General features: G+C 44.2%; 1 protein-coding gene across 4 annotated transcripts in view; it reads right to left on the bottom strand.

The window, feature by feature from the left end:
• Window positions 1-26,347, bottom strand: part of DIP2C (disco interacting protein 2 homolog C) — a 359,412-nt gene that overhangs the window by 72,249 nt on the left and 260,816 nt on the right. For all 4 annotated transcript variants that reach the window (XM_082617846.1, XM_082617847.1, XM_082617848.1 and 1 more), the window contains 6 exons: window positions 25,848-25,941; window positions 25,645-25,764; window positions 24,252-24,366; window positions 4,015-4,154; window positions 1,702-1,838; window positions 334-542 (listed from right to left, as the gene is read on the bottom strand). In XM_082617846.1, coding sequence (XP_082473972.1) covers window positions 334-542; window positions 1,702-1,838; window positions 4,015-4,154; window positions 24,252-24,366; window positions 25,645-25,764; window positions 25,848-25,941 — 815 coding nt within the window. The remainder of the gene's footprint in view (window positions 1-333; window positions 543-1,701; window positions 1,839-4,014; window positions 4,155-24,251; window positions 24,367-25,644; window positions 25,765-25,847; window positions 25,942-26,347) is intronic.

Genomic DNA, 26,347 nt, shown 5'->3' with positions numbered 1-26,347 from the left:
GCAGTTTGTGGCTCAACTGTTACCTCTGGGTGAATGAGCTGCAGCAAGATAAATGCTTGGCTCTTTTCTCTGTGTAGTTATTAAAAGTAAGATTTTCAAATGGACATTCTTATTTAACTTGGAAGAGAATTTAGTGAAAGTATATTTATGGGGCTCAGAAAAGTTTCATAAAATAGGACATTCAGAACTGCATGGAATCTCAGAAGTAACAGAGTCCAGTGGCTTCATCTTACAGAGGAGGACACCAAGTCCCGTTAGTTTAAGCAATTTTTTGCAGTTTTACACAGAAAGTGTAGTCTGCGGAGAACTGTGCCAACCACAGAGGGTGCTCACCTTCCCCTGTACACGAACTTCATGGGCTCCACGGCCAGTGCTGTGGCCACGATGTCATCGGCGTTGTGTCTGCGCCCACTGACCACCATGAGCCCGTCCATCTTGCCCACCACGAACACGAGGCCCCCAGGGCCGACGAAGCCCAGCAGGCCCGTCCTCACGAAGGGGTACTCGCTGACAGGGGCCCCCGAGCTTGTCACCGGGAACACCTGGGGACAAGGAGTTCTGAGTGCCCAGCAGGGCCCGGCCTCCACCCTCCTCCTTGGAGCCCACTGGTCCTGCTTCCCCCCAGCTGCGTCTCCTCACCTGACCCTGGCTGGAGAAGCCCAGGTCTGCATAGCTGCTGTGAGCGCCAGCCTGCGGGCACCTCCCCTCCCTCCCCAGCTCTCACAGCTTGTCCCACCGGCCCATGCGCGGGGGCCTCTGAAGAGGCCTGCCACAGTCTAACAAACACTAATTCATCCTTCTGCTTATAAAACCACAGCATAAAAATGGTAAGTGGAGAAGCAAGGTGCATTTTAAATAACAGCTGTTAGTTGTAAAGTAATCCCTGTTCATTAAAATGCTATTTTTCCTTACTGGAAATACACTCAAAAGAAAAATACAGAGGAAGCAAGCCCCACCACGAGTTCAAACTCGACCCCTAGTTTCCTCAACCCACCCGACAGATAAGTCGGAAAGAAAAGGAGATAAGTTTTATTTAGACTGTGTTTGGCTCAGTTTCAGGGGCACTTAGAAACCTGAATCTACATTCAGCAAAGCTGCCTGTACAAGGCACCACATCACATGTGTTCACATCTGAAGTTCTACATGTTAATAAATTTATCCCCAAACAACTCATATTTGCTGACATACAACTTAGTCAAGGTGTGTTCCTTCTAAGGTCAGGCACACTTGGTGAAATGATACGAATTCTGAGAATGCTGGGTTTACTGGGCAGTGTGCATGTGTGTGCTCACTGCATGCCACACCTGGACACACACTCGTGTGGTAGAGGTAGATGTGCAGTGTGCATGTCTGGCCGAGGCTGACAGGCCCCAAGGGGGCCACTGCTCCCTCCCCCAGCACGGCCGTGCACACTCTCCAGCCCCCACCTGTCAGCTGCTGCTCTTCCTAAACGGGTGAGAACGGCAATGAAAAAAAGGCCCCCTTTAAAAAAACTGTACTTGCTCTTTCTCAACTCTGGTTATGAGGTGAAAACAATGCTGTTAAGCCAAATTTATTGAAAACTATAAAAAAAACGGCAGGAGAAAGTGCAACCATTTTAATTACTATGAATACGTTCTATTGAGAAATTACCATCTTCTCTTTCACGTCTATTCCACGCACCTGACAATGGCTGTCTGACGGGGCTCACCTCCCACCTACCTCGAAGGTGTTCTTGGTCATACCCGAGAGGCCGTAGTAGGATGTGCCCGTGGCAACTGCGCACATGCAGAGCTCCCCGACTTCGTCCGTCCTGCACAGCTGGGGAACCCCGTCCGGCTTCACCGAACACATGATGGCTGAACGCAAAACGAAGCACAGTGACATTAGAGAGGGAGGGAGGGAGGGACGGACGGAGGGAGTCAGAGAGAAGAAATGAATGAATATGAAAAAGAACACAAACGAGCGGAAGCAGCGTCTGCAGCAAAACCACAGGTGAAAGCGAGCAGGTCCTCACAGTCCCCGAGGCAAGTGAGTTTCCATGTTGCACCAAAACCTCACATTTTACAGTTGTGATATCAGTAAATAATTCCAATTGCTTTAATTTTAGTGTGTAAATGGCATTTAAAGGGAGTAACCGTTTCTGCCATCCAGACATGAGGACGACACTTAGAACAAGCCTAAGTGTCACTGCCGCATGCTGAGTGTCATCGGCCAGCCCACACAGTCTCCAAGATGCAGCCTGAGCCCTGAAACCAACGAGCGTGAGACACTTGGTCAACAGCCTCTCAGGCTTTTCTAAACAGAATGCCTCCCCCGTCCCACGGGAATCTCAATCTTTGACCTCAGATTCCCTGTCAAGGTGTGCCCTTCAGGGAAGGCTGGTGGATGCTAATTTTCCTGTTTGCAGAGAGCCAGCGATCAGGGCTGAAGCTGGTGTTTCAGGGAGGTGGTGGGTGCACCGAATGACAGCTGAGCTGGGCAGAAAGAGTCATAAGGCTGCCACTCACCCCCAGGTTGGTGTTAGGTGACAGGAAGTGCTGTGTCTAAAAACAGAGCCACTCAAAACGCGGGAAGATGTTCAGCTCACTCATGGTAAGAAAAGTTCAAATTAAAATGACACCAAAGTATTCTTTACCCCTCAAACTGGTAAAAATTAGAAAGTCTGAAAATACACTGGGCATGAGGGAGTGGAGAAAGAGGGGTGTCCCCCGCTAGCAGCAGGAATATCAGTCCTTATGACCCTTCTGAAGGACAGCCTCATCAGAGTTACTTGGGTGTGCGCCCTTCACACTGCGCATTTCTAGAACTCTCCCTGTTAGCTCTTCCTCACACCTCTGCAGGCTGGAGCACAGAGGAGTTACTGTATCAACCACACTGCAGGGGCAAAAAGTGGAAAATCGCCCAATGGGAAGGGTTTGGATAAACTATTATGTGTTCAAACACCATAACGCTCCTCAGCCTGGAAGGGAATGTGTGAGCTCTTCACGTGCTGCTAACAAACGAGCTTCAAGATTCAAGATACGAGCAGGCACGAAGGGCTCTATTGTTACGTGAAATTTTAAAAAAACAGGAAAAAGAATTATGCCTGTGTGTGTGTGTGTGTGTTGCCTGCATGTCCCACTGTGGTTGCCTCCAATGCCTGGAAAGGAGGCTTTTCACTGTACAGTTTTCTCATCTTTTGTGGTTGGAACCATGGGGAATTTATTTATTTGAAAAAGCAAGAAAGGAATGTAGCCAGGAGGCCTGGCTGAAGCTGCAGCTGAGCTGAGCACGTGCCTGGCTTTGGGGTTAGGTTGTATGTGGATGTGACCGCCCCTGATGAGGCGAGACAACACCCGTGTGCATGGAGGCTCATCAGGAGAAGGTCCAGACTCTGGAGGAACTGCCCCAGGAAAGGGGGCCCACTCCCCGGGGACGCCATGTGAAGAGTGTGGAGATGCAGGGCCAGGGAGGGAGCCCTACAAATCAGACCGGGGCTCCCTCCTGCCAGCAGAGCCGTTCCTGCTGCACTCCCTGGGGCCCCTGTGAGGCCTCAGGAGGTGTCCCAGCACAGGGCAGGGGTGGAGAGGCAAGAGGGCTTCATCAAGGCAGGTCCTTTTGCTGGGAGCTTGTCTGTATGCAACGCGGAAATGATTTCTGTGACTTAAACAAGGGCTCTTGTGCTGCAGGCAAGCTTCCATAAGGGTTTGGCCCCCAGTGCACCAGGACAACCAGCAGGAAGCTGACCTTTGTACGGGGAGAAGTTGCCCAGGTGCCGCTGGGGGTGCAGAGCAGCCCCGGGTGCCTCCTGGGGTCCCAGGGCGCATGTGACATAGAGGTCTTTCCTCAGCTTCATGAACATTTTGGGTTTTCTTTTATCAGGAGAGGCCGTGTTACCGCACCTCCTGGGCTGAAGCTTGGCGAACACGGGACCAGACTGGAGGTCAGGCCGAGGTGGGCATGCTCACAGCCAGGGACAGGGATGCCAGCCAGGGCAGCACTGGCAGCTGGTCCCTGGCTGGGCTTTGACTCTGCGCCTGTACCCGCACTCACCTCCAGGCATCACGAGGCCAACGTCCTGCACGGTGAGTACAGACAGCTTTTCCTCCGAGTCCACCCGGATAACCCCATAGGTCAGCCCGTGCATGGAGAGGACGCCGCGGCCTGGGGGCTGGTTGCTGTCATCTGTGGGCCTGTAATGGCAGTTTGTGTCTAGTTAGAAGCACGTCAGCTGTCTGAACACAGATATGCATGTAAATGTGCTGCATGCACACCAAGGTTGCACCTTTGGGCCCTGAAGGCCTCTGAAGGCAGGTGTGGCTGCCACACGTCCCTGTGCTCTTCTCAGCACCTGTTTTCTCTGTCCAGGAGACACCAATGTCTGCTCCTTCTACTTCTGGGCTCCTGAGAAGTGTAGAGACGCCAAGGGACTCCTGTGTCCCCCTACCCTCCCCTTACATGTGTCCACCAGAGACCGACCAACTCCTTTTCACACCCACTCCTCTCTCCACAAGGTTGGATTTCCCAGGTTTGAAAACGGCTAAGAAGGGAGAGTCACGTCTCCAAGAAGGACGATGACAGGAGTGAGCAGAAATGCTAGACCGCCTGTGTGGCCTCCAGGCCAGACATGCACTGTGTGGGCACAGGCTCAGTACTTGTAAAAATAGGCAATTATTTGGATGAGAGACCACATATAAAGTGCTTGATGGCTGGGGGAAAGTACAGCTTCACCACATCCACGGTCTGCCTTCGCCACCGTCCATGGGCTCTGAGGCTGCCCCGGCCTCACCTCTGCTCTTGTTCTCCCTGCTTCCACGCAGCATCCAGCCCTGCTCTCCCTCCAAACCCCAGCCCACTCCCTTCGGGGCCCTGGACTCCTTCTTGCCTCTGGCAGACGGCCTCGTGGCCCTCTCCCTCACTGTCCTCCAGGGTGGTCCCATCTCCATAGCAGGTACCATCTAACTATCTGTCCACGCCTCCTCCAGGAGGGCAGGAGGGTTTTCTTTTGGTCACTGCAGAGCCCCCACCCCCGGAGTAGTGTACAGCAATAAACGTCTGCTGACTAGATCAGGGAACAAATAAATTAAAACATTTCCAAGATCATGGATTTTATCCCTGCAAGCTAAAGATTCTTCAATGTAAGCAAAGTGAGAGAGCGCAGTTTAGGTAAACATCACATTTGTTTCTCTAATTTTCCATATACAAATGCTTAAGGTAGTTTTAGGATCTAAAATATGGACTATAAATAGAAGTTTGGGGCTTCCCTGGTGGCGCAGTGGTTGAGAGTCCGCCTGCCGATGCAGGGGACACGGGTTCGTGCTCTGGTCCAAGAAGATCCCACATGCTGCGGAGCGGCTGGGCCCGTGAGCCACGGCCGCTGAGCCTGCCCGTCCGGAGCCTGTGCTCCGCAACAGGAGAGGCCACAACAATGAGAGGCCCGCGTACCGCAAAAAAAAAAAAAAAAAAGTTTCCTATACGGCCTTAAAGTATCATCAAAGTTTATAATGAAACTAAAACCATAAATGGGGAAACAAAGAAGTTAAAATTTGCAAAAAGAGATCTAATTTGAATCAAGTAACTGGTGTATTTAAAAAAGAAGCATATGTTATATGTCAATTATATCTCAATTAAAAAAATAAAGAAGTATAAGAGTCTGAAAATCAAACTATTCCATCTGTAACAATCAAAAAGAGTAGTACTAAAAGGATATAAAAGGAAAGTCGCTCAAATAATAAGACCCACATGAAACCACCTGGAAATGAGCCCCAAACACTGGAATTGATATTGATCTCCTGGCTTTTTTCTTTTCCAAAGATCCCAACAAATCAACACTTTGAAACGAAAGACAGAGGAGTCCTGCAGGAACCCTCTGTGGCCAGGGCTCCCTCACCCTCGTCCTCGGTCAAGACCCCACATGAGAGTCAGAAATCATAAGCCTAAGTAACTGCTGTAGGTTGAACTGTGTCCCCCCAAAAGACATGTCCCCGTCTTAACCCTCTGAACCTTGAATGTGACCTTACTGGGAAACAGCGTCTTTGCAGAAGTAGTTAGTTAGGAAGAGACTATGGGTCTGCAAGCCAAGGGTTGCTGGTACCACCAGAAGCCGGAGGGAGGCGCAGAACAGATTCCCCATCAGAGCCCCCAGAAGGAACTAACCCTACTGACACCCTAATTTCAGAATTCCAAACTCCACAATTATGAGAATAAATTTCTATTGTTTACAGCCACCCAGTTTGAGGTACTTTGTTATAACAGCCCTAGCAAATGAATTCTCCAGCTAAGTAATATAATTTAAAAGTGCACCTGTTTTAGGACTTCCCTGGTGGCGCAGTGGTTAAGAATCCACCTGCCGATGCAGGGAACATGGGTTCGAGCCCTGGTCCGGGAAGATCCCACATGCCACAGAGCAACTAAGCCCGTGCGCCAGAACTACTGAGCCTGCGCTCTAGAGCCCGTGAGTCACAACTACCGAAGCCCGTGTGCCTAGAGCCCACACTCTAGAAGCCACCGCAATGAGAAGCCCGCACACCACAATGAAGAGTAGCCCCCGCTTGCCACAACTAGAGAAAGCCCGCGCGCAGCAACGAAGATCCAACATAGCCAAAAATAAATAAATAAATAAATTTAAAAGTGCACCTCTTACATCTCAAATAAACAACCTAACCTTACATGTAAAGCAATTAGAGAAAGAAGAACAAAAAAACCCCCAAAGTTAGCAGAAGGAAAGAAATCATAAACATCAGATCAGAAAGAAATGAAAAAGAAATGAAGGAAATGATAGCAAAGATCAATAAAACTAAAAGCTGGTTCTTTGAGAAGATAAACAAAATTGATAAACCATTAGCCAGACTCATCCAGAAAAAAAGAGAGAAGACTCAAATCAATAGAATTAGAAATGAAAAAGGAGAAGTAACAACTGACGCTGCAGAAATGCAAAGGATCATGAGAGATTACTATAAGCAACTATGTGCCAATAAAATGGACAACCTGGAAGAAATGGACAAATTCTTAGAAAAGCACAACCTTCCGAGACTGAACCAGGAAGAAATAGAAAATATAAACAGACCAATCACAAGCACTGAAATAGAGACTATGATTAAAAATCTTCCAACAAACAAAAGCCCAGGACGAGATAGCTTCACAGGCGAATTCTATCCAACATTTAGAGAAGAGCTAACACCTACCCTTCTCAAACTCTTCCAAAATATAGCAGAGGGAGGAACACTCCCAAACTCATTTTATGAGGCCACCCTCACCCTGATACCAAAACCAAAGATGTCACAAAAAAACCACAGGCCAATATCACCGAACATAGATGCAAAAATCTGCAACAAAATATTAGCAAACAGAATCCAAGAGCACGTTAAAAGGATCATACACCATGATCAAGTGGGGTTTATCCCAGGAAAGCAAGGATTCTTCAATATACGCAATCAATGTGATAAACCATATTAACAAATTGAAGGAGGAAAACCATATGATCATCTCAATAGATGAAGAAGCTTTCGACAAAATTCAATACCCGTTTATGATAAAAACCCTCCAGGAAGTAGGCATAGAGGGAACTTACCTCAACATAGTAAAGGCCATATATGACAAACCCACAGCGAACATCATTCTCAACTGTGAAAAGCTGAAACCATTTCCTCTGAGATCAGGAACAAAACAAGGTTGTCTACTCTCACTACTATTACTTAATTTTGAAAGTTTTAGCCACAGCAATCAGAGAAGAAAAAGAAATAAAAGGAATCCAAATTGGGAAAGAAGAAGTAAAGCTGTCACTGTTTGCAGATGACATGATACTATACATAGAGAATCCTAAAGATGCTACCAGAAAACTACTAGAGCTAATCAATGAATTTGGTAAAGTAGCAGGATACAAAATTAATGCACAGAAATCTCTTGCATTCCTATACACTAAGGATGAAAAATCTGAAAGAGAAATTAAGGAAACAGTCCCATTTACCATTGCAACAAAGAGAATAAAATACCTAGGAATAAACCTACCTAAGGAGACAAAAGACCAGTATGCAGAAAACTACAAGACACTGATGAAAGAAATTAAAGATGACACAAACAGATGGAGAGAGATACCATGTTCTTGGATAGGAAGAATCAACACTGTGAAAATGACTATACTACCCAAAGCAATCTACAGATTTAATGCAATCCCTATCAAACTCCCAATGGCATTTTTCACAGAACTAGAACAAAAAATTTCACAATTTGTATGGAAACACAAAAGACCCCGAATAGCCCAAGCAATCTTGAGAAAGAAAAATGGACCCGGAGGAATCAGGCTCCCTGGCTTCAGACTATACTACAAAGCTACAGTAATCAAGACAGTATGGTACTGGCTAAAAACAGAAATATACATTAATGGAACAGGATAGAAAGCCCAGAGATAGACCCATGCACATAGGGTCACCTTATCTTTGATAAAGGAGGCAAGAATATACAATGGAGAAAAGACAGCCTCTTCAATAAGTGGTGCTGGGAAAACGAGACAGCTATGTGTAAAAGAATGAAATTAGAACACTCCCTAACACCATACACAAAAATAAACTCAAAATGGATTAAAGACCTAAATGTAAGGCCAGACACTATAAAACTCTTAGAGGGAAACATAAGCAGAACACTCTATGACATAAATCACAGCAAGATCCTTTTTGACCCACCTCCTAGAGAAATGGAAATAAAAACAAAAATAAACAAATGGGACCTAATGAAACTTAAAAGCTTTTGCACAGCAAAGGAAAACATAAACAAGATGAAAAGACAACCCTCAGAATGGGAGAATATATTTGCAAATGAAGCAACTGACAAAGGATTCATCTCCAAAATTTACAAGCAGCTCATGCAGCTCAATATCAAAATAACAAACAACCCAATCCAAAAATGGGCAGAAGACCTAAATAGACATTTCTCCAAAGAAGATATACACATTGCCAACAAACACGAGAGGATGCTCAACATCACTAATCATTAGAGAAATGCAAATCAAAACTACAATGAGGCATCACCTTACACCAGTCAGAATGGCCATCATAAAAAAATCTACAAACAATAAATGCTGGAGAGGGTGTGGAAAAAAGAGAATCCTCATACACTGCTGGTGGGAATGTAAATTGATACAGCCACTATGGAGAACAGTATGGAGATTCCTTAAATAACTAAAACTAAAACTACCATACGACCCAGCAATCCCACTACCGGGCATATACCCTGAGAAAACCATAATTCAAAGAGTCATGTACCCCAATGTTCACTGCAGCTCTATTTACAATAGCCAGGACGTGGAAGCAACCTAAGGGTCCATCCACAGATGAATGGATAAAGAAGATGTGGCACATATATACAATGGAATATTACTCAGCCATAGAAAGAAATGAAATTGAGTTATTTGTAGTGAGGTGGATGGACCTAGAGTCTGTCATACAGAGTGAAGTAAGTCAGAAAGAGAAAAACAAATACCCTATGCTAACACATATATATGGAATCTAAAAAAAAAAAAAAAAGGTTCTGAAGAACCTAGGAGAAGGACAGGAATAAAGGTGCAGACGTAGAGAATGGACTTGAGTACACGGGGAGGGGGAAGGGTAAGCTGGGACGAAGTGAGAGAGTGGCATGGACATATATACACTACCAAATGTAAAATAGCCTTTGGGAAGCAGCCTCATAGCACAGGGAGATCAGCTCGGTGCTCTGTGTCCACCTAGAGGGGTGGGATAGGGAGGGTGGGAAGGAGACGCAAGAGGGAAGAGGTATGGGTATATATGTATACGTATAGCTGATTCACTTTGTTATACAGCAGAAACTAACACACCATTGTAAAGCAATTATACTCTAATACAGATGTTAAAAACAAAAAAAAAGTGCACCTGTTTTCATTTTAAAAAGCCACATGATAGCAAAATGCTTGATCAGCCCAGACATATCCCAAGTACGGGAAGACTGAAGAACTGATCTGTGGTGATCAGCAAGTACCGCACACGAGAAGCTGGAGGGAGAAGTTCCTTTACGACCCAAGAGTGTACAGTTTGTCTTAGTTACGAGATCCATATTCCTATGTTTAATAACAGTAAGAATCAATATTTAAATACCTTAAAATCATGAACTCCATTTGCTACCAGAAATTTTCAATTACATCTGTAAAATGGTAGTTATGGAAGACTGAGTTTACTCACCTAAAATGTAAACCGATGGCACTGATCTGGCATTACCATAACCTACGCTGTGTGTTTATATTTATTAGAGTCCCCTGCTAGTCAGAGACACTCAGACACCTGGGTTCTCCCTTGGCAGATTTGCAAAACACATGCAAGAAGGCAGAACAGAAGCACCTGAATTCCTAGGCACAGTACTCGCCCTCGTTGCCCTGCTCACTCAGACAACTGCATTCCCGGTTCTGTCCCCCAACCTCTCTTCAGGACCTGCTTGCCGACAGCCCCTGCCTCCTGATGGGGGAGCTGTGCTCAGTTTTTGTTTCATGTGCCGGAACAGTCCTGAGCCCTTTACACACCGACTTACTCACTACCACGAACCTGCACAGGCACTACTATTCTCCCATTTCACAGATTAGAAAACCAAGGCACAGAAATGCTAACTTAGTTGCCTGTGTGAGTGGTGGGGCTTCGGGGGATTCAGACCCACAGCAGAGCCCCTGCCCAACCATCCTGTCTCCTTTCCCAACACTTACCCTGCCTCTGGCCTAGGAGACCAAGCACTTTTTAGTTCACTGGAAGTTTTCTTTTCGTGAACTTTTAAAACAGCGATATGAGTAACATGTGAGCACACCCTTCGGATGGACAAAGCAAGCACTGCACAAGAACATACAGCAAAAGGCGAAAGACCCTGCTTATCCTCCAGCCCCTCCAGACCCACTCCCTCCCCTAGGCAGCCACTACCCACACTAAATATGAAGTTCCAGCCTCTTTAATACCCATTTACCTATAAAATACGTGCATACACAAATGTATTTACATCCACAGAGAAGCAGAACCGCAACATGCACATTCTTCTGCAACTTGCTTTTGTCACCAAATACCTCGCAGATCTTCCCACAGGAGTGTGTGCATGTGAACATATATAGTATGCGTACTGGACACATCAATGAATTGACTTGTTTTAATTATTAGATGGTGTTCAGTAATATGAATATATGTTTATTTTATTTCATTTAATTTGTATGCATTTGGAAATAATTTCTGTAAGATACATATCTAGAAAGGGGATGGAGGAATTAAAGAGCATATACATTTAAAATTTTAATAAAGCCTAAGTACCTTCCCAAAAGACTAGGTCATTTTGCAATCCCACTAAGAGTGGATGAGTATCATTACTTTTTCACTCACTAGACATGTCTATTGCGCCGTGGACGTTTACGAGTGTTACGAGTGTTAACTGATCTCTTTACAGCGACCCTGTGGGACAGACACAACTGTCCCCCACTCACAGGCAGGAAGGGCATCGCCAAGGCAACAGCAGTGGGGCTGGCCAGGCAGCATGCTCAGAATGGCTTCAGAACACCCGTGCCTTCCACCTCAGTGCTAAGCTGCCCTCAGCCTTACCCGTTTCCACACACTCGTGCCGACACTGATCACCAACCTTATAACTGTTCCCAATATGGTGAGCAAAATGCATTCCTCATTGTTGTTTCAATTTGTATTTCCAGGGTTATTAACCAAGTCAGATGATCTTTTTCTCCATTAACACCTTCCTAGGAAATAAAAAGTCCGAGGAGATAAACTAGGTGAGGGAGGAAAAACCAATCCCAACAAGCAAAATTCCTAGGAATTTCAGAACATCCACTTTCATGATCAAAAACAGTAGATTAAATAATGGCCAAGAGAGCCACAGACCCATGTGTCAACTTTCAGGTTCAATTCCAAGGTGAACGGTGTGCTTGTGTCTCACAGAGAACACGAATTACAGGAGGAATCGTCCCGGCAATCTCAGGACTATGCAGAACTGGTCTTCACACTCTGAGAAAGCACACAGCTAGGAACGGCCGACACTGCCGTGGCGGCTAAAGGGGAAAAGACCAAGCTGCAGCCAAGGAAGAGGGGAGTCAGCTCAGCGCTCAGCCTCACAAAGAATGAGCTGACGGGGATGGCCTTCAGTTGGGCAGTTTGTACCCACTGTCCACTTGTCATGCCATTTCCAGCCTCTGTAACACGCTCGATGTGCCTTGAGCTGATCATGCTTCTGCCAATGCCTGAAGAAAGAGCTCCTATACACGCAATGAACACATCAGCAGTTTGCAAACAGCTGGCCAGACTCAAATGTGCATCGATGCCAAGTAAGTGGGGTCAAGTCAGCAACAAGGGTTACGAGTATTTCTGCTGCCAGGATTCAACAGGGTAACTACACCTCTTTAGTGTCACTGCCATCCTCCAGGCCCTCGGACAGGCAGGACAACAAAGATACAAGGTTGAAACACAGTACTCCCCAGGTTATGAGTTATTTTAATGTAATGTTCTCCCTTTTCTCTGATGAAAGCATTAAAAAAAATCAACCCATTTTAAGAGCTATATAACATAGAAAGGAACATTTTCCCTGTATCACATCCTCACCTACCCAGTAAGTATGCAGTTATCAGATTTTCTTCCTGCTAAATATATTATTTAAAGAGGCTTAATTTTCTCCCAGCCAGAAAAGGGATCACACCATACAAATTGTTTACAAGCTGTGTTTTCCATCTGTCCTGGTTACTTTTCCACGTCAGAGGGCAATCAGTCAGAACCAGCAGGGAAACAGCCTGCAAGTCCGGGAGGCTGCTTCCCAGAGTCCACTCTCTGTGCATCTCAGTCTCCACCAAAGCAAACTTCTGTGCGCAATTCAGTCCAACACCAAACACAGCAGAACAGACTCAAACACACGTGGTCAGGACAAGATAACACTGTTACTCTGCTCTTTACTGCTACTTCATTAAGTCATTTAATTTAGATGGTTATCATCTCCAAACTATTTTGTGTTAGAGAAGTTTTAGAATTTTATCTAAATTTTTAGATAAAATGACAAACAACATATTTTTATCTTCTTGTGTTTTAAAAATAAGATTATGGATCTCCAAACTCTGACTTTTCTGGGCAGTCAAAAACATTTTTGAAAACCCACTTCAATTCATAGGCTGTGTTAACTGTTTTTTCACTCTGGATCACTGGTTGGTTTGCCCCTGTCAGAAACCATCAAATTTCAGTGTCAGGTGGGTGCTATATGCTGAGTACAGTGCCATGTTTGGTGTCTTTGCCCATGGTTTTTGCCCAGCTTTCTAACTTCTGGGTTAGCTGTTTTCAAAGTGGAAAATATTTATGGTGGCAAGGGGGTATCTTCACCATTCTTTGGAATTACTGTTTTAATTACTGTGTTATATAATTATTACCTTTTTTATCACCAAAGTGTCAAGGTATTGAAATAATACCTTGCAGTTGAAAGGGCTACATGAAGTTTTATTTTAGTTCAATCAACATTATCACAATGTAGATTTAAAAAAATGGACTCTTTCATCTATATTCTAGAGACAGAGACATAATCAGACAGTGACCAAGGAGAAACCCCCCAGTTTTATAATTCTACTGATGAGTTTAGGCATCACGAATCCATATGTCTCCAATAGTTTTTATTCTACAACTAATCTTCAGAGAAAAAGAAAATACAAAACATTTACCTGGACAATGACAATTTTAAAAAGATGGAAGCAGATTAAATACCTGGGTAAAAATAAGCCTCCCACAGGAAGTCAGAACAGACTTCAGAGAGCAGCATGGCTTCTTGTCATCTCCCAGTGGACACGTGTGCAGGAGGACACTTTAGATACGCGTGAACAAGGGCACACAGGAAGACAAACACACGTAAATTCAGACACACAAGACATATGCATGAAGACAGACACACGTGCACTCAGACATGCATGGCGACAGACACTCACCAAGATGCACACGTGTGAAGACAGGCATGTCTCCTGTCCTTGTTCCATCAAGTTCTCTGACTCAAACATCCTGCATAAACCCCACTCATTTCCTGGGCTGACCTTTGTTTCCTCCTGGGGAGCATCTTTCCTGAGGGGAACGCTGACGGGGCAAGTCTTGGTGTCAGACACAGCCTGGGCAGCACACCTGGGGGCCTAGACCTCAGCTGGGCTTCTGTTGCCAGCTATCCAGGGTGCCTGCACGTCCTGCCCATTTTCAAGCAGGAGGCCTAAGATGACCATGGTCTCTATGCACCCCAGAGCCTTCCACATTCCCTTTCATGTAGGTGAGAGGTGTTCTGTTGTCTTCAAGAAGAGTGACATCAAGACACTTAATGGCCATGGCCACGGGCACCAACCCACCAGGCCCGGCGTCCACTCTGGCAGGACCAGCTCGAGAAGGCTGGCCTTGCACAGCACTGCGGGCTTCCACCCAAACCCACCGACTGCCTATGCAGCTCTCTTGTAACAATTCAGCTTGCAGATTTACAAACATTATAACAGAAGAGAATCACAGAGTGATACGTGTGATACATGTTCAGAAGGGCCAAGGCCCTGTAAATCTGAGCAGTGGAGATGCATCTGCAATTTTTCTTCACTGAGGACCATAGGCAACAACTGAGTGTCATTTTCTACTTAAGTGGATAAAAGCCAAGCAGGCAATCATCTGCTCCCAGCTCCTTACCGCAAGTTCAATCTCTTCTTCAACGCAGGGCAGAACAAGCTGTCTTGGGAAGGTTATTCAAGCACAGGACACAAACGCTCAGATGATAGTGCAAAGGAAGAAAACATCAGCCCCCAATCCCATTTGAGTGAAGGGATCAGCCACAAAATAGGGTGACGTGGCAGCCAACCACTCATTTTTTGTTTTTTTTTCCTTTTTCCTTTAAAGATCATCCTTTGAGTAGTAGACAAAGTGAGGACTGCAATGCTTCCCACGCTGACTTTATAACATTTATGAAAGCGTCCATTTTGTCCTCACATCAAAATCCACAGAAGCAATGACTAGGCCTCCTGGACCCCCAGTCAAAACGGCTTGAATAGAATGGATCAAAGCTATTTTTACTTAATAACCTGGCCTCTGACTTCTTATGTGTGGTAAGTTCACTTCAAGTTTTAGGAAGAAAATAAGCACAAAGTATTACAAAATGGGTGTAAACACACAGGCTCATTTTCCAAAAGCAAGACTTTTCCCAACCTTTCTGTGGACACAGTCGTGTATATGAACACCAGGAATGGGGAATTTGCCCTCTATTCACAGGTCACAGAGAACAGCCCGCAGAGGAGGAGGTTCACAAAAATGTAAGTGTGAGTGTTTTCATCAAGTTTGCTTGAAAATGATGTAAGCATGTAAGAAACAAGGACAATGAAAGAAACAGGTTCTAAACAGGAGTCTAGCATGTGTTTCTCTCCTAAAGATATTCACCCCTGAAACAGAGCCCCTGTCACCTGCTTCACCTCCACGCAGAGCCTGAGAGCGACAGCCGGGTGCAGAGGCCATGCTCTGCACAACCAGCACTCAGTAGCTCCAACATGCAGCACGTGCATAATAATGAGATAAAAAGATGACAACCATCTCAGTGAGACTGAGAAACATGATCAAGGCGAGGGAACGGAACATGAAATAAGAAGCGACCAGGGGGCTATTTAAATTTTGATCACACCGTTATTCCTATTTCTACTTAGAAGACTAAAATTGTACCTTTTTTTCATCTTTTCACCCCTGTCCCTTGGTTTACTCAGGAACCTGAGAGACGCCAGTCACAAAACTGGTGGTCTGAGAAGACACCCCAGCCAACCAGGGCGGGCAGCTCTGGGGAGGGGCTGTGGAAGCCAGATGACTGGAGCCTGAGAGCTGTGCACGCGGGCCGGGGGAGATTGTACCGTATGTGCTCAGTGCAGAAAGTGAGGTGGCAGAACCCATGTCCTCCTATGTTTATGTCTGTGTTCCACTCGACTCCTGACTCTCCACGGCTGTGCATACAGCATATAAAGCCCACACATGGCTCCAGGGAGCCTGAGCCAAAGTAAGTTTCCTGCACAAACTCTGGGGTCCAGAGCCTGCTCCTGTGGAACGGATGAAGCCCCTTCTTTCCCTGCCAGTAGAACATCACCCTGACAGCCTCAGACTGCTGCCCCAGACCCCACCTGCGTCCACGCCTTCTCCCCATCTCTCTCCCTCCTCCTCTCCCCTCCATTTCCTCCTCCTTTCTCCCACCCCTTTTCCCCCCTCCCCCCTTCCTCCCTCATCTCAGCCTTTCTCATGACCAGCCTCATGGGGGCCGTGGAGGGTAAGGACACAGCTTTCTGCTGGTGCTGTTTTCTCAGGAGACCAGATTATGATACCATAACTCTAGGCTGTTAGCTGCACCTAGATCATCAAGTAAAATGAAAGCAAACAAAACCCCACATGACTACTCTCAGGTAAAACTGCAAGGTAGCATTTTCCTGCTTAGGTGGGTGTGCACATCCTGTACACAGACATGCAGGAAAAGGCTCAACTCTTCACAGCACTTGCTGCTGGTAAATTACGAAGGGTCATCGTAAGTGTCTGGCAAGGGACTTTTACTTCTCACTTTACATATTTAAAATTTTTCTTTCATTCATCTATTAACAAAATATATACTAAGCACCAACTATTAACCAGACAGAGACAGAGAATAAATAATACACCAGTAAATCACACAGCGCATGAGAAAGTGGCAAATGCTGAGAGAGGGCATCACAATGAGTCACACAAGCATGGGAGGGGCGCGTTCACTCTGCGGGGTGGGGAGCTGGTCAGAGCAGGCCTCGCCAAGGTGAGCAAAGACAGAGCTCTGGCCATGCTACCATGGGGGCACACCAGGTAGAGCGGGCAGCAGAGACCAGGAGGTCTGGTTGCGGGGAGGGAGGATGGGGCAGTGGGAGAAGGGGCCAAGAGGGGGTGTGGCCAGACTGCATGGCCTTGTGGCTCCTGCAGGCTCTGGTCAGGAAGGAGAGCAGGCAGAAGGCTGGGAACCCCGGTGAGGAGGCAGGAGAAACAGGTGGGCTTGGATGTTCCCTGGTGAATCGGATGGGATGTGAGAACAAGGAGGCTGGAGGCCGGCGGGAGGTGTGGGGTATGTTTACACATGGCTTCCCTGAATGGTAAGTAAGAGAGGATGATCACGGGGGTGGATGCTTAAACTAAAAATCGTGACCACTCTGTCCCCCACTCTCCTCCCCACGTGAAAGGAGAACTGAGTCCACAAACAGTGGCCAAGATCTAAGAGATGAAGACCAGCCCTCGGTCTTTGCATGCCCCTGGGTCTAACCTGAACTTCTCATGGACAGTGAACAGATGTGAAGCCTTGGGGGGGTGGGGGGTGGGAGCAGCAAGAGGGACAGTGGTTACACACAGCCTGGAGCAGACATGGGTGTGGGCACCAGGGCCTGGTGTGTCAGACACAGGTAGGAGGCACAGATATCCACGGCCTTGTTTACAGGTGAAGAAACAGTGTCTCAGAGGCTAACTAGTCCATTAGAAAGTAAGTCTACAATCTGCCTTTTCTATCAGATAAGGTGGTTGTGAAAATCAAGATGAGAAGACTGAAAAGCACTCTTTCAAATGTACACAGTTCTGGACAAACTCAAGGTAAACAACACCACGGCGAACACTTGGCAAGCACTTGCCGGTCTTGAAATGCACCCTGAACTCTGCTCCTAGGACCTCTCTCCTATTGGATATGGTGAGCATGAAGTTTGTCATTTCAAGTCACATCAAAACTCAAAATGTATTGGTGGGTAGCACAATGGAGTATTAGCCACCGTGAGAATCTCTGCATGTGGGAACTCTCCGGCTGTTTTGGGCCAGTCATCAGTGATGCTCTGTTCATTTTACTGCAACGAAGTGAAGTACCACTTCCTGAGGCACTCCAGGCAGATCTGCGCCGCCTGCAGGCGCCGGGTCTCCAGAACCAAAGGGCACCTCTAGGACACGACATCGCCTGGCCAAAGCCACAAAAGAACAAGACAAAACCTCAGAAAAAGAACTACATGAAGCAGAGGTAAGCAATTTACCAGACAGAGCTCAAACGAATGGTCAAGAAGATGCTCACTGAACTCAGGAGAAGAATGGAGGAACTCAGTGGGAATTTCAATAAGGACCCAGAAAATATAAAAAGAACCAAACAGAACTGAAAAATAACAGAAATCAAAACAACACTAGAGGGACTCAAAAGCAGATCAGAGGGTGCGGAATGGATCAGTCATCTGGAAAACTGGGTAGTAGAAATCATCCGATAGGAACAGCAAAAAGGAAAAAGAAAGAAAAAACATGAAGATGGTTTAAGGGGCCTCTGGGACAACATCAAGCGCATGAACATTCACACTATGGGGTCCCAGAAGGAGAAGAGACAGAAAACCTAGCTGAAGAAATAATGGATGAGAACTTCCCTAATTTGGGAAAGGAAACAGACATCCTAGTCCAGGAAGCACAGAGGGTGTCAAGATGAATTCAAAGAGACCCACACCAAGACACACTATAATTAAAATGGCAAAGGTTAAAGACAAAGAGAGAATCTTAAAATCAGAAAGAGAAAAGCAACTATTTACATGCACGGGAACCAATATAGACCATCAGCTGACTTGTCAGCAGAAACTCTGCAGCCCAGGGGTCTGGCAAGATATATTCAGAGTGCTAAAAGGAAACACTCAGAACCAAGAAGACTGTACCCACAAAGTTCTTATTCAGACTTGAAGGAGAGAGAAGAATTTTACAGACAAGCAACGTTACAGGAGTTCATCGCCACTAAACTATTCTTACAAGAAACGGTTTATGGTTTCTAGGCCATAACTAGAAACAAAAAATTATGAAAGGAAAAATCTCATTGGTAAAGGCAAACATACAGTAAAGGTAATGGATCAACCACCTGTGAAGCTAGTAGGAAGATTCAAAGACAAAAGTAGTAAAATCATCTATATCCACAATAAATAGTTAAGCAACACACAAAATTAAAAAAATGTAAAATATGACATCAAAAACAAAATGGGGGGGGAGTAAAAATGGAGTGCTTTTAGAATGTGCTCAAACTTAAGTGACCATTAACTTAAAACAGACGCATATATACACAGGTTGAAATATATGAACCTCATGGCACCCACAAACCAAAAACCTGTAACAGACAGGAGAATAAGGAGAAAGGAATGAAACATACCACACTGAAACAATTCTTTGGCTAATACCTTCTTACCCTACCCACCTCCTGCCTATAGAAACCTTCCATTTTGTACAACCCCTAGGAGCGTCTTTCCACTTGCTAAATGGGATGCAGCCCAATTCATGAATTGCTTAATAAAGCCAACTGGACCTTCAAATTAAAAAGAAACAAAGTTGGAAAGAATGCTGGTATGTCTCCCCAAAAGGAATAATCCTTTTTATGAAGTGAGTGATCACAACTCAGTATCTCTGCTTTAGAAATCTGGATATTTTTCTCTTTTTTATTGAAGTATAGTTGATTTACAATATTGTGTTAGTTTCTAGTGTATAGCAAAGTGATTCAGAGATATATAAACACACACACACACACACACACACACACACACACACACACACACACCACCCCCCCATTCTTTTTCAGGTTCTTTTCCATTTTAGGTTATTACAAGATACTGAATACCGTTCCCTGTGCTATACAGTAGGTTTTGCTGTTTATTTTACGTATAGTAGAGCGTATCTGTTAATCCCCAAATCCTGATTTATCCCTCCCCCACCCCCTTACCCTTTGGTAACAGTAAGTTTGTTTTCTATGTCTGAGTCTGTTTCTGTGTTTAAATACGTTCATTTTTAGCATTTTTTAAGATTCCACATTTAAGTGATATCATATGGTGTTTGTCTTTCTCTGACTTACTTCACTTAGTATGATAATCTCTAGGTCCATCCGTGTTGCTGCAAATGGCATTACTTCATTCTTTTTTTATGGCCGAGTAGTATTTCACTGTATATATGTACCACATCTTCTTTATCCATTCATCTGTCAATGGACACTTAGGTTGCTTTCATGTCTTGGTTATTATAAATAGTGCTGCAATGAACATTGGGGTGCATGAATCTTTTCAAGTTAGAGTTTTTGTCTTTTCCAGATATATGTCCAGGAGTGGGATTAATTCTATTTTTAGTTTCTTAAGGAACCTCCATACTGTTCTCCATAGTGGCTGCACCAATTTACATTCCCACCAACAGTGTAGGAGGGTTCCCTTTTCTCCACACCCTCTCCAGCATTTATTATTTGTAGACTTTTTGATGATGGCCATTCTGACCAGTATGAGGTGATACTTCATTGTAGTTTTGGTTTGCATTTCTCTGATAATTAGTGATGTTGAGCATCTTTTCACATGCCTGTTGGCCATCTGTATGCCTTCTTTGGAGAAGTGTCTATTTAGGTCTTCTGCCTATTTTTTGATTAGGTTGTTCATTTTTTTGATATTGAGCTGTATGAGCTGTTTGTTTATTTTGGAAATTAATCTCTTGTCAGTTGCATCATTTGCAAACATTTTCTCCCAGTCAGTAGGTTGTCTTTTTGTCTTGTTTATGGCTTCCTTTGCTGTGCCAAAGCTTTTAAGTTTAATTAGGTCCCATTTGCTTATTTTTGTTTCTATTTCCACTACTCTAGGAGATGGATCCAAAAAGATATTGCTGCAATTTATATCAAAGAATGTTCTGCCCATGTTTTCCTCTAGGAGTTTTATAGTATCTGGTCTTACATTTAGGTCTTTGATCCATTTTGAGTTTATTTTTGTATATGGTGTTAGAGAATGTTCTAATTTCATTCTTTTACATGTAGCTGTCCAGTTTTCCCAGCACCACTTACTGAAGAGACTGTCTTTTCTCCATTGTATATTCTTGCCTCCTTTGTCATAGATTAACTGACCAAAGGTGTATGGGTTTATTGCCTGGCTAATTTGCCTAGTTTTGCTAAGAAACTTTTAATCTTTTCAAAGAAAGATTTTTATAAAAGATTTTTAAACATGTTTAGAGAAACAATTAAAAATCCTTTGCTTCTTCCTGCCTACTGATCCACATAGCAGAGGCACATGTGCTGGTCTGAGAATAGGCTGAAGACCTCAGGTTTACCTTGCTTTCTGGAGAGCTTTCTACTGAAACTTGTCAATACCCTGTTTATATAAACCACAAATTGCCAAAGCTCTGAATCTCCTATTGTCTATATTTTGTCTGTTTGGAACTATTTATCAGACTAGAAAAGCACCTCTTTTTCTTCATGTATAAAATGAAACCAGATGAACATCCTTCTAGCACTAAAGCTCTAGGTTGACTACATGTAAGTGCAGTATATGCATCTTACCTTTTTCTCTGAAAATAAGAGCTCTACCACTAGACAATAAAAATTCCATTCATTACTTTGGCCCACAGATAAAGTCCTCTTAAAGAAGAAAATTTGAAGAAAATAAGACCTGATGTTGGGTCTCATTCAATTCATGCACATCATTTATTACTGAAGGGCAGGGATAACATTCCATAAACTAATGGAGATCTCAAACTATTTATTAACTTATTTGATGCTAATGAGCTGACAGTATTGGCTTCTTGATAATGGCACATAACCTGACAAACTGAATAACAGCAGATACAACTGGAAGATCATGAAGAAGGTTTAAAAGATCTTTTTTTTTTTTCTGTAACAACAATAATTCACTTGTCCACCGTTTGAAACTAAGAAGCCTACTTTTTCTTCACTTGTCCTCCCTATGAGTATCCTTGTCCCTAAAAAATAACTTAAAGTTTTTTAAAGGTTAAAAAACTTATTAGGAAAATATAACTGATACAATGTTATAAATGGTTACTCCCATATGAAGATAGTTTTTACAAGTTTGAAAGCTTTTTGTATAGACTGTTAACAACGTGGACTGCACTTATATCAGCTAGATATGAGTCAGATGTGAGGCAGCGCCTATAAACATCATTTTTTTTTTTGTCTAAAGCTGTAAGAAATGCCAATTCTCAAGACCTACTTTTTAATTTAAATAAGCGGCATTTCATTCTAATGACATTCTCAGATGTCAGTCAGGAGGCTGTGTTAAAATGAGGTCTTGCCAGCACTTCTAACTTGCCTTGGCTGGGAACTACAGTTCTATGGAACAGCAGGTTATGGTCAGCTCTATTGAGTATGTTCTTATGTACCTTATAAGAATGTAAATCAAACAATAAAAATCTGAATTTGAACAAATTAAATATCATTTTTTTTCATGTCATCTTCAAAAAAAACTCCTTTGCTCATTCCTTCACCCTCTGCCAATCAACTCTGGCATAATCTATACAACATATCTTAAAGGCACAGAGAATACACTTTTAGGAAAAGCAAAAGAGCAAATCATTTGATCATAACAAGTCTACATGAATGAATCATTCATTCTGTGAATCATCTGTGGCAATGGTACTATTTCACAGAACTGTGGAATCTTAAAAATTTACAGGTAGAAGGAAATTGAGAGATTACTGAGTTCAAGCCCCTTGTTTCTTGGTGGAGGAAACGGAGGCCCTGGAGAGAAGGAATGTGTCCAGGATCATGTGGCCAGCCACCAGCAGGCGGGGCTCAAACTGGGACTCCTGGCCCCAACATGCTTCCGGAGGCTGAGTCCCCTTAGAGTCAAATTAGACACATACTTGAATACTGATTTCTGCAGGACAACGTGATGGCAAATCTGCTACTGCAATCCTGATGTGTTTTGTACTCCAAGGTCGGACATAAATGTCAGAAGATTATTTGTTGCAAACCTTCTCTTTTGGGGACGACAATGCCATCCTTGAAAAAATGAAGACTGGACTCTGGTTAATGGTGCCATATTTCCTCATCAATTTAAATTACGTTACAGACTTTTAATTTCTGGTTCACTCAAAATTAGTAGTTGCTTCTGAGGACTTCCCTGGTGGCACAGTGGTTAAGAATCCACCTGCCAATGCAGGGGACACAGGTTTGGGCCCTGGCCCAGGAAGATCCCACATGCTGCGGAGCAACTAAGTCCGTGCACCACAACTACTGAGCCTGTGCTCTAGAGCCCGCGAGCCACAATTACTGAGCCTGCGTGCCACAACTACCAAGCCCACGTGCCAAAACTACCGAAGCCCACGTGCCTAGAGCCCATGCTTCGCAACAAAAGAAGCCACCGCAATGAGAAGCCTGCGCACTGCACCGAAGAGTAGCCCCTGCTTGCCGCAACTAGAGAAAGTCTGCGCACAACAACGAAGACCCAACACCGCCAAAAATAAATAAATAAATAAGTTTATTTATTTATTTTTAAAAAGTTGCTTCTGATACTTTAATGATTTTCAATTTCACAACCTGTTAGGCGGCCTAGTTAATTTCACATTAACAAACTCCTAAAAGCATCAGAAGGTGTCTCTTTTAAGGGCAATCTTTTCATGAATATTTTTGCAAATCCCAACCTTTCAGTAAGAAGAGCAGAACTCATGCACTTTGTGCACCGAAAGCTCTGTCATCCACTGCTACAACAGAGCACACTGGTGTGACACGAAATAAAACATAGAGACAGAACCCAAAGATGTTGGCGAATTAGTCACGTATAGGCTGCAAACGTCTGGGTGATGCAAACCCTCCTTTCTCATATTAGTGTGGCTGCTGACGGTCAGACAGGCCGCTCTAGCCCTTCTCACCCTGGGCAGGGTGAGCTCTTATGAGCCGTAACCACGGCCTGTCCCTGACAGGCCCCAATGGCTCTGAAGCAGGCAGTGATGCAGGAGTGACCTAGGACCAAGCACACTCACTGTGCTTGCTGGCCTTAGCAAGAGCTCCAGAAGCCCAGCCCCACACAGCGGGAGATTCCAGGCCCCAGAGCCCTCTGATGTGCTGCTGAGCTGCTCAAAAGCTCAGAAAACCAGTTTTTAAAGTGCAGTATGTGCAGTATTGCAGAAAATGAAGATGACATAAAACCCGCATGTCCAAGGGCACAGGGGTGGCCACAAAAATTTCGTTTCATCCAACATTTAGTCTGTTCTATCCTCAAGTTAAACCTGAGCCTAATACAAGCAAATGAAAATGTGCATAACCTGCCAGGACAAGCTTCACTGCTCAACGTGCCTATGGACAGACTTCCACTCACTCGGGAATTACAGCGAACCTCCAGAGTGAAAAGTGAGTTTCTAACTAACGAATCTAGACTATTTAAGAGAATCCATTCTAGAATACACAAGAATAAAACCTCGTCTGGAAAATCTGGGTCCTGTTTTTATTCTCACACTAAGATGAACTGCGATGGCTCCGGGTCTCTGTTAGCTGCTGAATGAGACCCCTCCCCAGGCTGCCCACTTGAGTTAACACAGCAGTACCTCCTGATGGCCACGGTGAGAGCCTCTGGTGAGCTGGCGCACGGACAGATGACCTCCTGGCGTAGACCTTTACTTTGGAAGACGTTGAGAAACGCGTCACAGGAAGAAATAGACCCTAGAGGGAAAGGGGGGATGATAATCAGACAGGCGAAGCAATGTGGACAATTAAAAGTATCCCATAATATAAAATGCTTTTGAAGTTAGGATTTAGGCACATGTGGAGTTAGGCAGCATGGAAAAATACTTCATTTAATATATAACTTATTACTTGTGTTACAATGAAAGACAATATTATTCTCAAACAAAGAACTCAAGAATTTAAAAAATGCAACTTCTACACTTAAAACCTTTTTGCTGACTGAAGAACTTAACTTTAATAACTTTTCTGAGACACGTTCTACCATTTTCAACATGCATGTTCCAAGAAATGAGTAAATCTAAACCCAACTAAATGAAGAAAACATTTCTCTATATTAATATGAGTGATGAGATCAAGGTATAATTACTAGGAACCTATCAGCTAAACTAGCTCCTAATACAAGTTTACCTTGCTTCCTGTAAGACATATTACTCTGAAGAGTTATGGGCAAAATCAATTGTGTACTAAACAGCCCACAATTTATGGAGTTACTTTGTAAATGGAAGAATCATTTATAAAACTAATACAAAATCATCTGTTTGCAAGTCCACTTTTGCATATCAGATGTTCTTTAAGAAAGTATATACTGCTTTAATTTACAAATATATATGCTGCAGAGTTTACCAATGTGGGCAGAAACATACATTGTTCATTCAATTCACTTCATTCACTTTGCTTCTCGCTTATATACTCTTCTCATAAAACAAGCTAGATGGGTTTTTGTTTCAACTGACTGAAATATTTCTCAAGGTATATTAACAGTATTCTGTGGAACTGCTCATTTATTTTACCTAGGTAATTTCTGCTACAGGATTTGATAATAAAATTCCATTAAAAATGACAAATCAAATTTCCTGATCAATAAAACTACTATGGACCATAAAATAATAATAGTTAATATTTCTTGAGCACTTATTATATCCCAAGGAACTGTACACAGGGACTGCTTCATTTAATTCTCATAAAATCTGATGACTGGGTACCATCTTGCAGCTAAAAAAAGGAGAAGAAGTTTAACAAGTAAGTTATGTTCTCTTCAGAATCAGGAAGTGGAAGGGCTAGGACTCAACCCCAGGGCTGTGTCTGGACCTTCAGGTCCTGGTGCCCATAGGCTATGCTGAGTAATACTGTTTGGCTATTATCTTAAGACCACTTCTTCACTAAGGTAAAGACTAGAAAAGGGAAAAATCAAACCCCAGAGAATGAAACCTGGAGACTGAGGCCCCCTCCTGACTGCCTGGTGCCTTCACTTACAGGGATTTGCGCCATCGGCCACTATCAGCATCCGGAGAGAGGAGAGGTTGATGTCTCTCTGGTCCCTGTGTGCCACCAATGCCCAGTGCATGTCCCTGGATTTGACACAGGCCACTTTTGCTGAAGGAGAAGCAGGGGGGAAGTGAGTCACCGCCTGTGCCGCAGGATGGCGTGACATTAAAGGGGCAGCCTCCGCAACGCACCTTTGTACTGGCAGACCTTCTGAATCCAGGACAGCGGGTTCACCTTCATCAGCGAGTACGGGATGCTGATCACGTGCATCATGTTCATGACGCTCTGAAAGCACGACACTGGGCAGTGAGTAGGGGAGGGCTCCATGTGGGACTCACCCTGCAGCCAGGGGCTCCCTGGCGGGGGGGGTGGGGACCACATGGGCATCTCACTGGGGATGATCCTTTAAGAGGCTGTGGGAGTGGAGGCGACTTCTCAAAGCTTGTCTAGTCCTCCCGACTCCTGCTTCTACTGATACAACTCAAGAATCTAAGTCCAATGGAAGCAACCTAAGTGTCCATCAACAGATGAATGGATAAAGAGATGTGGCACATGTATACAATGGAATATTACTCAGCCATAAAAAGAAACGAAATTGAGTTATTTGTAGTGAGGTAGACGGACCTAGACACTGTCATACAGAGTGAAGTAAGTCAGAAAGAGAAAAACAAATACCGTATGCTAACACATA

Source organism: Mesoplodon mirus (assembly GCF_964341445.2).
Source record: "Mesoplodon mirus genome assembly, chromosome: 4".
Lineage (NCBI taxonomy): Eukaryota > Metazoa > Chordata > Mammalia > Artiodactyla > Ziphiidae > Mesoplodon > Mesoplodon mirus.
Note: the sequence above shows the minus strand (reverse complement) of the source record. Positions and strands in the feature narration are given on the sequence as shown.